Here is a 13,228-nt window from a genome sequence, read left to right as displayed (position 1 = left end):
CTCCCTATGCTGATGGCACTAGTGACAAACGTTGAGCCAGAGTGGTAGTGGACCATGCTCACTATGTGACTCTAAAAGAAAAGAGCCTTTGTACCCTTACACCTCCTCTGAAAAGTCAGGCCAGAGCCTGTCGTGAGGATGCACACTTAATCCCAGCACTGTCAAAGGCAGACAGATCTCTTGTGAGTGTGAGACCAGCCTGGTCTACAGGATGAATTCCAGGTCACCCAAAGCTACACAGAAGAGACAATGTCTCAAAAGAAGTGGCTGTCAGAGGTCATGACCCCTTTGTTTAGTATTGTGTGCAGGACAGATGTTGGCTACATGTGGTGGAACAGACCATTACACCAGCACGCATGAGGCAGAGGAAGGCAGACTGTGTGAATTTAAGTCTGAGGCCAACCTGACTTAAGTCAGTCTCAGGATAACCTGGGTCATGAAGAGTTTGTTTTGGGACTCTAAACAAACAAAAAGTTATTTCTTCGGCAGTACTGGGGATTCAATCCAGGGCATACCAATCACTCTCTCTAATCCTGAGCAACACCCCTCACTTCTCTTTTAGTATCTGTATATGTACGTCTTTATTGTTTTTGTTGTTCAAGACAGGGGTTCTCTGTGAAGTCTTGGCCATTCTTGAACTCAGAGATCCATCAGCCTCTGCTTCCAAAGTACTGAGATTTATAGGAGTGACACACCAAAGTATATCTTGTCTTGGGGAGTCAGTCTCTAGTTCTTTTCTGAAATCAGAAGTTCAAGGTCATACTCCCACAAGCACACACATACAGTTAGCATACAAAGTTTCCTCACCATTTGAAGAGGTAGAAATCGTAGAGCTTGATGGGACACCTTAATGGGTTCTCGGGATTTTCTGTCTGTTCTGCATACATGTCATCTGTAACTATTGAAAAACAAACAAACAAACAAACAAGTTCAATTCCAGGATCCAACAGAAAGAGAAAACTGCTTCAAGCTATGCTCTGACCACTTGTAAGGACAAGCATGCGTGTAGGCGTAAACAAACACGCACAGGACAGACCTGGCACAGTAATGCAAACCTACATACAAGCTTTAGGCATTCAGCTATCTAATAAAGAAATAATGGGTTAAAAAAGAAAGGGATGAGGAGTAGACAGTGCGGGAGTAGGAAAAAGCTGTGTTCGCAGGGCACACGTGATTCTATGAGAACTGTTTAGAGCTTTTGGCCAAGAAAAAGGAAGTAGATCATTTCTGACCATACAACTTCAACCTCCCATAGGACAAAGGCAGTGCAGGATAAACACTGTTGGCTGTCATTCCCATGTACAGTCCCTACCTTTCTGGCCAGTCTGATGGATTCCAAGGGCCTTCAGGTAGCGGATACTCGTGCTTTTATCCTTAGGATTTGAGGGGCTCTTCTTTGTCTGTCGGAGGACCTTGGAGAAAGCCAGCTTCATGTGCTGATCTACTGTCTTCAACAGGAAGTACCTGGACCACAAGTACAAGCAAGGCAAACAGAGGGATGCAGGAGGATAGGATGACTTCTCTTTTGCCCATCAGTGACTCAGATGAACCATTCCCCACTCCCATGATCTAGGAAGGACCATGCCCAAGCATACTGTCCACAGAAAGTACCATATGAATATAAACTGAAGGGGGTCTGGCAAGGCTGTTTGCACCTTGCCATTCACTACACACAAATGTAGCCACTGGAACTCAAACTAGCTCAAAATTTCTCAAATGTATCAGAGGAACACAGAAATCCTCCTGGTTTTCCCAGTCTTCACTGGGTAGCTGCCGGCAGAAGCCCCTCGAGTACTTACTTGGTGTTAAAGAACATGAGGGTGGTCAGCAGTGTGGAAGGGGAGTGTGCCCCGAGCTGCTTGCATTCCCATAGCATCTCTTCAGTCACGTGGCTGGGCAGAACATAGCCTAGGCAGAACAGAGCACACTGCAACAACTGGATGACAAAGGTCCACACTAGGACCAGAAGGGACAAGGACTACACATGGAGAGTCTTAATCAGGGCAAATACCACTAGGGTGTAGTTAAATAATCTAGAGCTAGTTAAAACACAGATCTGGGCTGGAGAGCTGGCTCATAGGTTAGGAACACTGACTCCTCTTCCAGAGGACCTGGGTTGAATTCCCAGCACTCTCATGGCAGCTCACACGTGTCTGTACTGTCAGTCCCAGGGGATCAGACACCCTCAACAAGAACATACACAGAAGCAAACATCAATGCTCATAAAAAACAAAAAGAAATTATTAAAACAACAACAACAACAAAAAACAGGTTGGAGAGATGTCTCAGTGGTTAGAGCCATCTGGAAATGGAGAGAGGACAATAGAAGAGCACTGTCTACTCTTCCAGAGTTAAGAGTTCAATTCCCAGCAACCACATGGTGGCTCACAACCATCTACACTGGGATTTGATGTCTTCTTCTGACATGAAGTATACATGCAGATGGAGCACATATATACATAAAATAAATAAAACAACAACCACACAGATCCCTGGGTTACAATCTAATTTCTGCAGTAGGCCCTGATAATGACTATGTTTCTAATTAAGTTTCATGGTGACAGAAAACTGTTGCTACTTAAAATTTTTCTTCCTACTGGCCCCAATCAAAGATGATTAGCATAAAAGGACTGTGCTCAAGGAAAGTAAATGACTTAAAGCTACAAACCAAGCTCTGCTTCCACGCTCTTTAAGTCTTTACTTTATGCAGATGAGAGTTTCGCCTTGTGTATATGTGTGCATCCTGTGAATGCCTGGTGCCTGTGAAGGTCAGGAGATGGTATCTGATCCCCTGGAAGTGGAGGTACAGATGGTTGTGAACCACCACGTGGTAGTGGCTGGGAGTTGATTTGGGTTCTCTGCAAGAGCAACAAGTGCTTATAATAACCCATGAATTATCTCTCCAGCCCTTTTTTCAGGGTGCTACAGCACAGAGAATTGGAACATATACACTTTATACATCTACTACCTCTGGCTAGCAAGGCATTTTTATGAACAAAAGAGAAGGCTGATATTTAAATTACTACAAGTTTCCTCCAAAATAGCACTTATTACTAATACCCAAGTAAACTTAAAGCTACAGGGTTTGAAAGGGCAACAGTCTGAACCTGAAAAACTACAAACACAGCATTTGATTTGACAACTATGACACCTTCACGTGTTCAAGTCCTTTAAAGATGTACAAGTATTTGTACACTGGTGACATGTTGAGCAGATGAGCAGCCACAGTCTACTTCTCCAAAGACTTAAAATTATACAGTCAGGAAATGAGGTAAACACTTCAAGAATAAAAACAAAACAAAAATAAAACCATCCTATTACTACTTAAAAGAGTATTTATGATACGCTTTTAATGAGATCAATGAGAATTGCTTTCTGTTTCCCAGATATACCTGAAACCCTTTCAACACAGGATGAACAGCACAACATAGCCTTCTGCTCAGGAAAAGCCATCTCATAAGAGCAATTTCAGCAAATGATTACATATTCTACTCTTCTTGGATTACTTTGCCATCAACTCTCAGCTCCTGCTGCACCATGCCTGCCTGAGCGCTGCCATGTTCCTGCCTTGATAATGGACTGAACCTCTGAATCTTTAAGCCAGCCCCAGTTAAATGTTGTCCTTATAAGAGCTGCCTTGGTCATGGTGTCTGTTCACAGCAGTGAAACCCAAACTAAGACAGAAGTTGGTATGAGAGACTGGGGTATTCCTGTGATAGGCTTGACCATGCTTTTGTTTAGAAGAATGTGGATTTTGGAACTTTGGATTTGGAAAGCAGTGAAATCCTTAAGTGAGACTTAATGAGCCATCCTAGTAGAAATACGGAGGACTTTGTTTCTGAGAGTGGCTTGAACTGGGCAGACCTGACCCAATAGGTTTGAGTGAAGAAGAATTTCACTAGGTGGCATAGAGACTGCTTTTGTGATATTTTGGTGAGGAATGTAGCTGCTTTTTGCCATTGTCTGAGGAGTCTATCTGAGGCTAAGATGAAGAGATTTAAATCAATTGAAAGAGAAGTCTCAAAGCAGTCTAGAATAAGTTCTGTTGTTTGGTTACTAAAGTTCACCATTATAAAAAAAGGAAAAATATAAATCTATAGCTCAAGTATTAAAGGGACACCAACAAGTAGAATGAAGCTGAATTCTATGTTCTAGGAGATAACAGATTAAGGGAGTAGGACCTGGGGACACAATCACACCCAGCTAACCTTAGGTCCAGGCTGGTTGCTACTCACCTTTAATTTTAGGAGACAAAGCCAAGCAGATCTCTGAGTTCAAGGCCAGCCTGGGACAGAGCAAGTTCTAGGTGAAAAAAAAGCTTAAGTCCAGGCATGGTGGTACAGACTTTTAATCCCAGGAGAGAGCTATGTAGATCTCTGAGCTCAAGGTCAATCTATAGAGCAAGATCCAGGACAGTCAAGCTTATGCAGTGAGGGAGTTGGAAACCAGGAAGCTGGTAGTAACGGGGATCATGTTCCAGCCACAGGAAGCAGAAGAACTCAGCAGCTTTGGCCTTACGGCCCCGGCTTTAGAGCCAAGAACAGAAGGGACTACTGGGACAATTGCTGCTGGTTAGCTGGAGCTAAGAAATTAGTGGTGACTGAGACCAGCATCACTGAGGTGAAATCTTCTGGGAAGTGTTTTCTGAGAGCACAAAGAAGCTATGCTCCAGAGATAGCAAAAGTTGTACCTTGTGCTGCAGCTGTACTTGGTAATTTGTAAGTCACCCAGGTGGTACTGGTTTTGAAGGCATGAAGGGGTTATGAAGAACAGCCAAGGCTTGGCACTGTGAGAGGCCAGGGAAGGACATTGAAGAAGGTGCAGCCTCAGCTGCAGTTGATGGCGCAAGACTGAAGGGGTCATGCAGAGGAGCTGAGACTTGGCACCATGAAGAGAGCCTATGAGAGGCTGTGAGAGGTGAGGCCTAATTGCAGCAGAAGACCCCAGTCTCTTGGAGACACCAGTATCAGGGAATGGTCACCCGGAACAGCAGTGGCACTAGAGTGGATCAACCTAAGCTTAGAGTGCTAACAGAGGGCAGAGCTGAAGAAGTGATGCCAGCCCTTTGGAGGAGCCCAGAAGATCACGTGTGGATCCCAGACATTGAAACAAGAAGCTGTAACATCGAAGTTGTCTTGGAGACCCCAAGATTTTGTTTTGTTTTGTTTTGTTTTGTTTTCAAGACAGGGTTTCTCTGTGTAGCCCTGGCTGTCCTGGAACTCAGAAATCCACCTGCCTCTCTGCCTCCCAACTGCTAGGATTAAAGGCGTGCGCCACCACCGCCTGGCTGACCCCAAAATTTTTGAGATGCTAGAGCTGTGGGCTATCTGTTGAGGAAAATTGCTAACAGAGTGGAGCCAGCCCAGGAGAAAGAAGTTTGTTACAATCAAAACCGAAAAGGAATGGGAGATCTGAAGACTACTTTGACATAAGATATGGAGGTGTAGAGTTTGGAGTTTGCCTAGCTCCTTTCTTGTCTTGCTTTGGGGATTAGAGTTAAGTGAGTGGATGAATCCCAGAAGAGACTCTGAACTTCGGATTTTTAACATTGTTGAGACTGCTATAGACTATGGGGTCTTTGGAAGCTAGACTAAATGTATTTTTATGCTATGGGTTGGTATGGTCCGCATAGATGCATGAATAAGTCTATGGGGGCCAGGGAGTGGAATGTAGTTGTTTGAATATATTTGCCTCGGGGAGTAGCACTGTTTGGAGGTGTAGCCTTGGAGTAAGTGTGTCACTGTGGGAATGGGCTTTAAGATCCTCTTCCTAGTTTCCAGGAAGCTAATCTTTTCCTGTTTGTCTTTGGATGAAGATGTAAAACTCTCAGGCCCTACTGCACCATGCCTGACTGGACACTGCCATGCTCCTGCCTTGACAATGGACTGAACCTATGAACCTGTAAGCCAGCCCCAGTTAAATGTCATCCTTACAAAAGTTGCCTTGGTCCTGGTGTCTGTTCACAGCAGTAAAATCCAAACTAAGACAGCTGGAAAGATGGCTGAGTACTTAAGAGTACTGACTGCTTTTCCAGAGGTCCTGAGTTCAATTCCCAGCAACCCACATGGTGGCTCATAACTATCTGTATGGGATCTGGTGCCCTCTTCTGGTGTGTCTGAAGACAACTACAGTGTATTCATATATTAAATTAATTAATTAATTAATTTATTTATTTATTTCTTAAAAAAAAAAAGTAAGCAACTTAATGTCAGACACACTTGTCTCCTCCTACCATCAGGGTCCTAGAAATCAAATTTCAGTCCTCAGGCTTGGAGTCAAGTACATTTACCCACTGAGCCAGGTTCCAAATAGTAGGGTTTCTTTTTTGTTTGTTTCAGTAGGACCAAAAATACAAAACGACTCAGTAGATAAAGCACTTGCCTCACCGGCCCAACAAGTTCCACCTGTAAAATGCACAGTGCAAGAACAATTCCTGCAGAGTCCTGATGTCTAATCTCGCCCTAGGCCTTGTGTTTGTGTATTTATGTATAAACAAAACACAGTAAAAATAAGCAAGATAAAAATAAAAGTTTTAACAAATGCCGCTCCAGGATTAAAATTCAGGTAATCCACATGGATTTAAACATACAAGTTGTTTCAGTAAATAAAAGTTGTATAAAAAATTAAGAATAATCCGGGCAGCGGTGGCCCACGCCTTTTAATCCCAGCACTTAGGAGGCAGAGGCAGGCAGATTTCTGAGTTCAAGGCCAGCCTGGTCTACAGAGTGAGTTCCAGGACAGCCAGGGCTATACAAAGAAACCTAGTCTTGAAGGAAAAAAAAAAAAAAATTAAGAATATAGCCAGGTGGTGGCGGCACATGCCTTTAATCCCAGCACTCATGAGCCAGAGGTAGGTTGATCTCTGTGAGTTTAAGGCCAACCTCCTCTATAGAGTGAGTTCCAGGACAGCCAGATCTATACAGAGAAACAGTCTCAAACTCTCACACCAACCTCCAAAAAATAAAACAGCAGGAGCTTTGTGGGGACTGGGATAGCTCCACAGTAGATCACTTACTTAGTATGCAGGAAGACAAGCAAATCTCCAGCACAACAATCACAAAAGAAAACCAATCAAATAATACATTTACAAATACATGTTTAGAAAGATTTTCCGCCCTGAGACACGGTCTCACTTTGTAGTATTGGCTGTCCTGGAACTGGCTACTGCCTACTGAGACCCGACTGGCTTCAAACTTCAGAGATTTGCTTGCCTCTTCAAGGTGTGCTACCATGACAGCATACAAAATTTAAAAAATGGATGCATGGATGCATGTATGTGTCCATGTTCATGTGTGTATGGATACATGTGTGTATATGTTTGTGGGATAAAGAAGACAATCTCTGGTATCATCCTTGAAAATGCAGGTTATCTCCTTTGTAACAGGATACCTCATTGGTCTAGAAATCACCAATTAGGCTGGAAAGATAAGGTGGAAAGTACCAGGAATCCTCTTTGTCTTCCTAGCAAAGGGTTACTAGCACACATTACCATGACCTGGTGCTCTTAAGTGCGTTCTGGAGTATCAAAGTCATGTCCCTGTATTGGCAAGGTAAGTGATTTATCAACTGTGTCATCTCCACAGCCTTACAAAGATTCCAAACCCTATTCTTTGATACATAACACTGCCCCACACCCTTAACTTTATGTGTCAGTGTTTGTCTGCATTTACAAATAGGTGGGGCTTCAGACCCCCGTAAGAGCAGTAAGCACTTTTTAAACCATTTAACCATCTCTCTAGTGCTCTCCAACGGCTGACTTTATTTTGTGGTTAATGGGGTAATTATTGAACGTCAAATGCATGTAGGCAAATACTATTTAGTTAGTTGTGATCCTGTCTCTACTTGAAAAGTACTCAAGATTATGGGCATGATTAATCATGCCTAGTTTAATTCTGTTAAGATTATCTAGCAAGGGCTGAAGAGATGGCTCAGTGGTTAAGAGCACTAATTGCTCTTTCAGAGGTCCTGAGTTCAATTTCCAGCAACCACATAGTGGCTCACAACCATCTGTAATGGAATCTAATGTCCTCTTCTGGTGTGTCTGAAGACAGCTACAGTGTACTTACATAAGATAAATAAATCTTAAAAAAAAAAAAAAAGATTATCTTGCAATAACTAAGTTAAATTTTTTGAGTTTCAAGTATCATACATCACCATGGTGGTTGCAAACTCATAGGTTCAATTGATCTTCCTGTCTTAAGACTCCAAAGTACTACAGTTTACAGACATATGTACATTGATTATAATCTTTTTCCCCGTTAAACTTTTTCATTTTATGGGTATAGGTGTTTTGCTTGCATGTATGTCTGTGTACCACATGCATGTTTGATACCTACAGAATCCAGAAGAGGGCACTGAATCTCCTATAACTAACAGTTGTGAGCCACCACGTGGGTGGTGGGAACTGAACCCAGGTTCACCTCTCAAGCCCCAATTTGTAAATACTAAGTTCAAGTTACTAACTTTTCTCCCAGACCGCGCTTCTGGTATTATCTTAAAAAGTCACTATCAAAGGTTAACATGATTTCCCCCGTTAATCGTGTGCATGCCTGGATGGGCATGTATAGAGGCTGCAAGTTGAAGTGAAGTATATTAATTGCTCTCTACATTATATTTTGAAACAGTGTCTCCTTCATTTTATTTATTGTACTTATTTATTTATTTTGGTTTTTCGAGACAGGGTTTCTCTGTACAGCCCTGGCTCACTCTGTAGACCAGGCTGGCCTCGAACTCAGAAAACCGCCTGCCTCTGCCTCCCAAGTGCTGGGATTAAAGGAGTGCGCCACCACTGCCCGGCACAGTGTCTACTAAACCTGGAACCCACCAAAATTCAGCTACACTTGTTTTCACGTAGGTGTTAGAAGTATGAACTCAGGTCTACATGCTTGTGCACCAAGCAGTTTGCTCCTGAGCCGTCTTCCTAGCCTATTTTTTTTTTAATTTTACTATTTAACAAGAACGGGTGTTTTGCCTGCATCTATGTCTGTGTACTACATGAGTATCTTGTGATTAAGAAGTCCAGCAGAGGGTATCACATCCTCCCTATAAAACATAAACCTGTTTTACATGTAAGTCTGTGATCAATCTTCAGTTGATTTTGTGAAAGTTTTATGTTTGAGTTTAAATTAGCTTTTCTGAACATGAAATGTCCAGTTCTAGCCTCATTTATTGAAATGACTATCTTTTCTTTGTCAAATGGAGTTTCTCTTCTGTCAAAGTTAAATTTATCATATTTGGATAGTTCTATTTCTAGAAACTAGAAATAGTTGACAGCCATGTAATTTCAGTTCCAAGGCCAGAAGGTGTTGGATCCAGCAGAACCTGAGTTACAGATGGTTCTGAGTTACTATGTGGGTACCAGGAATAGAAACTGGATCTCTGTAACAACAAGTACTCTAACCACTAAGCATCTCTCCAGCTGCTCAGCAACATGTTCTGATAGCATGTAGTGATGGTCTAAGCTTCACTGTTTCCTTCACTTTTTTACTCAGATAACGGTGTCACAATTTTGCCCACTCTGGTCTTAGCCTTTTGACTAAAGCAATCTTCCTGTTTTAGGTTCCCAAAGACAGGTGTATTCTATTATTCCTGGCAATGACTCTTATTATAATTAATAAATTTGGACAAGTAGAAAAGTTGGTAGTAATTACATGATGACCAGTTCTGCAAGCCCCAAGTGTCACAGCCACATAGGGATCAGCAAGGGTCTCTGGTAAACACTGCCTTTCCTAACAGAGAAAGCACCAAAGACTCATGCTATTGCCTGTGAATCACTGTCCCTTTCCTCCCATTGTAACTGCAGCCAGCCAAAGATGCCATACTTTTGTTCTCTCTCTTGGGGTGTGTGTGTTTTGTGTATTTTTTATTTTTGAGATAAGATCTTTTTAGGCTGGTCTAGAAACTCCTAGAGATCCATCTGACTCTGCTTCCTTGCTGGTGTGTGCCAGCATACCCAACTTAGCTACTGATCCTCTTAAAGCCCAGTGGAGGGCTGGTTCAGTGTTCTTCCAGAGGATCGAGTTTCCCAGAAATGACATGGCAGATCACAACTCTCTGTAACTCCAGTTTCAGGGGATCAGACCCCCTCCAACAGACAGATACACATGTAGGCAAAACACCAATTCTTATTTAAAAAAAAAAAAAATCCCAAGTAGAAAAGAAAACACATTCAGAGACTAGGGAAACTCTTACCAAGTGGAGTGACCCGGGGCTGTACATCCTTCAGAACTTCATGTAACCATTCGGTGAAACGAACATAGTAAAGATCAGAAAATATGTCATCTACTCTTCCGTTTTCAAAAAGATACTAAAAGAAAAGTAATTGACAAAGGTTACTGGTAGTGTTTTGAGTACAACCTTTGGAAAACAAAACACATTTTTTCACCACCATTACCACCTTACCCTACCCATTCTTTCCAACAACGACAACAACAAAAAAGTAGTAAGTCAGAATCATCCAATCATCCAGCTTGTGTCATTTCCACAGCACACCTTAAACGACATGAGCAGTTTCTTATGTTACTGAGGGCTGAGTCAAGGAGGGATCTTTTGTGAATTCTACTCCACATAATCAAGACACGGTAGCAAATATGGGGGAGAGGGCTAGAGACATGGCTCAGCAATTAAGAGCACTCAGGTTCAGTTCCCAATACTCACACAGCCACTACTGCATGTAATTGCTCATGACTACTCACACATACACATGAAATAAAATGTATCTTAAATTGGAGAAGGCAAGAATTGAACTGAGAGATCTGCCTCTGCACAAACCCCATACACTTCCACCTCCGTGCTGGTATTAAAGGCAGGGGCTACCATGTCCAGTTTAAATTTTGCTTAGATTTATATATGTGAGTGTTTCTGCATGTACGCCTGGTACCCTTGGATGTTAGAAGAAAGCATTCGATCTTCTAGAACAGAAGTTAGGGATGAGTGTGAACTACCATGTGGATGCTGGAAACTGAACACAGGTCCTCTGTAAGAGCAGTAAGTATTCTTAGCTCCAGCCCCAGCACATGCAAGTTTTTAAATTTCCTTTTCTGTAAAGGAGATTACAATACTACATACAGCAGCCTTCTGAACAGAGACAGCAGATAAAATAACTCAGGCAGTTCTTTCTGGGTAGGTCAGAAGGAAAAAGGAATGAATAAAGGAGGCTGACTTCTCTCAGAAGCAGGCCACAGTTGAGTTCCAACAAACAAGTCTCTGACCATCACACTGTGAGGTTCTACTCTAGAGCCTTAGGGTTTGAAGAAATCTACTTCTCCCACAGACTCTGTCTGCATCCTTCTGTTGTCATCCTTTATCTCGTATCTCCAGAAAAACCAAGGGGATTTGTATACAACTTTAGTCATACTCCTTCAAAAAAGTATTTTGTATTAATGTAAGGTACAGCAAAACCTATTCTTGAGCACTAGATTTTGAATAACTTAATAAAAACTATACACATTAACAAAATGCATTAAATAAATGCTTTGGGTTTTTTTTTCCTTTTTTTTCTTTCTTTTTTTGTTTTTTTTTGTTTTTTTTTTGTTTTTGTTTTTTTTTGAGACAGGGTTTCTCTGTGTAGTCCTGGCTGTCCTGGAACTCACTTTGTAGATAGACCAGGCTGGCCTCGAACTCAGAAATCTGACTGCCTCTGCCTCCCAAGTGCTGGGATTAAAGGCATGCACCACCACCGCCCGGCTTAAGTAAATGCTTTGTAATTAAAGAAAAAAGTTACTTTACATAATCAGTTCTGTGAATCAAATTCGAATAACCAGGCTTGGAGAGCAAGCATTTTCATGGGCTGAGCCACTTCACTGGACCTCGTTGAATATTTTAACTCATGGTTTTCTATGTGGAGTTATACATACTTACTTGTATATATTCTTTTAATGTGAACATCTAAGCCTTTGTTTAAATAAATTAAAAAAAAAAAAAAAGTCGGCCAATGGAATCTATGCCTTCAATCAAAGAACTTGAGAGGCAGAGGTGGGCTGATCACTGGGTTCCAGGACAGCCAGGTGTATGCAGAGAATTCCTGTCTCAAAAAAAAAAAAACCAAAAAAATCCCAAACAAACGGCAGGATCCATGTAGTCTTGGCCAGCAGGGACTCAAAGATCAGCCTGCCTCTGCCTCACGAGCTGGGATTAAAGTTGTGCCCCAATTTTTTTTCTCACTTGTCATTTAAGTAACCTAGGCTAAAGTGAAAGCATTCAGTGGAAACCCAGTTCAAACATGGTCATGTAAAGATCTGTTTCCTACCTTCTGTATACACAAGAAAATGTAGTAGAGTACATCTGGGTCATAGGGTTCCCCTTCTCCATTCCGAGCTTCTCGTGTCATTAAACAAAGGCCATAATTCAATTCAGCCACAGCAGAGGAGATCAGATCTTCTTGGAATCGTAGTAACTGGCGCCCTGCAACACAAGTCCTAAGGGTGAATGGGAGTCCTGGCCACAGTGATGTCCTAACTGGTTACTCACATTGTTGAAAGGAGGGCTCAGAGAGGATACTGCCCACCAGGGTTCAGGCTAGGAATGTCCACTTACATCTGTGATCAGAACTTCCCTATTAATGCACTAACATATGCTATTACACCAACAAGTTTCTTTTCTATAAGAACCAAGAAACCCCCCAGCAACCACACTCTGTACTAGGAACAAGAAAAGTAAATGAGCCCAAACCAAGACAAGTTTAAATATAACCCACTGGCACCTCCAAGGTCTTCCCAGAAGCCATTCTTCTTTGGTGCCTTTTGTTGACACTAGAAACAAACAGATCTAAAAATGTGGTCTTGTCCCATCCCATAAATCCTGCTCATTTCATGATGTGAAGACTGCACACTATTCATCATGACACAAAGTATACTTTGAAGAATATTCTCCAGTCCTTAAAGTCAGGGGTGCTACCTGCCTGCATTCTGTTTTCCTTGTACTTACATTTTGACACACCCCATCATCCTCTCCCTCCCAAACACTCACTCCCAATTGGGGCCAATCTGTTTTGAGCATCCTTTTCTAGTTCAGCATTCTTGGTCTGAGCCCAGTTTTTCCATACTTCAAGCCCTTCTTCTGGCTTCAAAGAATTTGGAAGCAAAAGCTCTGGTGAAGGCTGTGGTTGTGACTGTGGCTCAACTTCAGCAACCTGAACAGTCTGTGCCTATGAGAGGGAAATCATCACAATTGTCAGTATTTTTCATTAGGACCTTTTGTGAAAATACCTGAAAATGAAACTTAACTGCTT

The 13,228-nt window shown here is 42.1% G+C and overlaps 1 protein-coding gene across 3 annotated transcripts in view; it reads right to left on the bottom strand.

The window, feature by feature from the left end:
• Qrich1 (glutamine rich 1) overlaps positions 1 to 13,228 on the bottom strand; it is a 36,684-nt gene that overhangs the window by 1,272 nt on the left and 22,184 nt on the right. For all 3 annotated transcript variants that reach the window (XM_028756792.1, XM_028756791.1, XM_028756794.1), the window contains 6 exons: positions 12,967 to 13,144; positions 12,248 to 12,402; positions 10,192 to 10,306; positions 1,800 to 1,908; positions 1,313 to 1,464; positions 808 to 898 (listed from right to left, as the gene is read on the bottom strand). In XM_028756792.1, the coding sequence (XP_028612625.1) occupies positions 808 to 898; positions 1,313 to 1,464; positions 1,800 to 1,908; positions 10,192 to 10,306; positions 12,248 to 12,402; positions 12,967 to 13,144 (800 nt within the window). The remainder of the gene's footprint in view (positions 1 to 807; positions 899 to 1,312; positions 1,465 to 1,799; positions 1,909 to 10,191; positions 10,307 to 12,247; positions 12,403 to 12,966; positions 13,145 to 13,228) is intronic.

This window comes from Grammomys surdaster, unplaced genomic scaffold (genome assembly GCF_004785775.1).
Source record: "Grammomys surdaster isolate TR1022 unplaced genomic scaffold, NIH_TR_1.0 126131, whole genome shotgun sequence".
In the NCBI taxonomy this organism is placed as follows: Eukaryota; Metazoa; Chordata; class Mammalia; order Rodentia; family Muridae; genus Grammomys; species Grammomys surdaster.
Note: the sequence above shows the minus strand (reverse complement) of the source record. Positions and strands in the feature narration are given on the sequence as shown.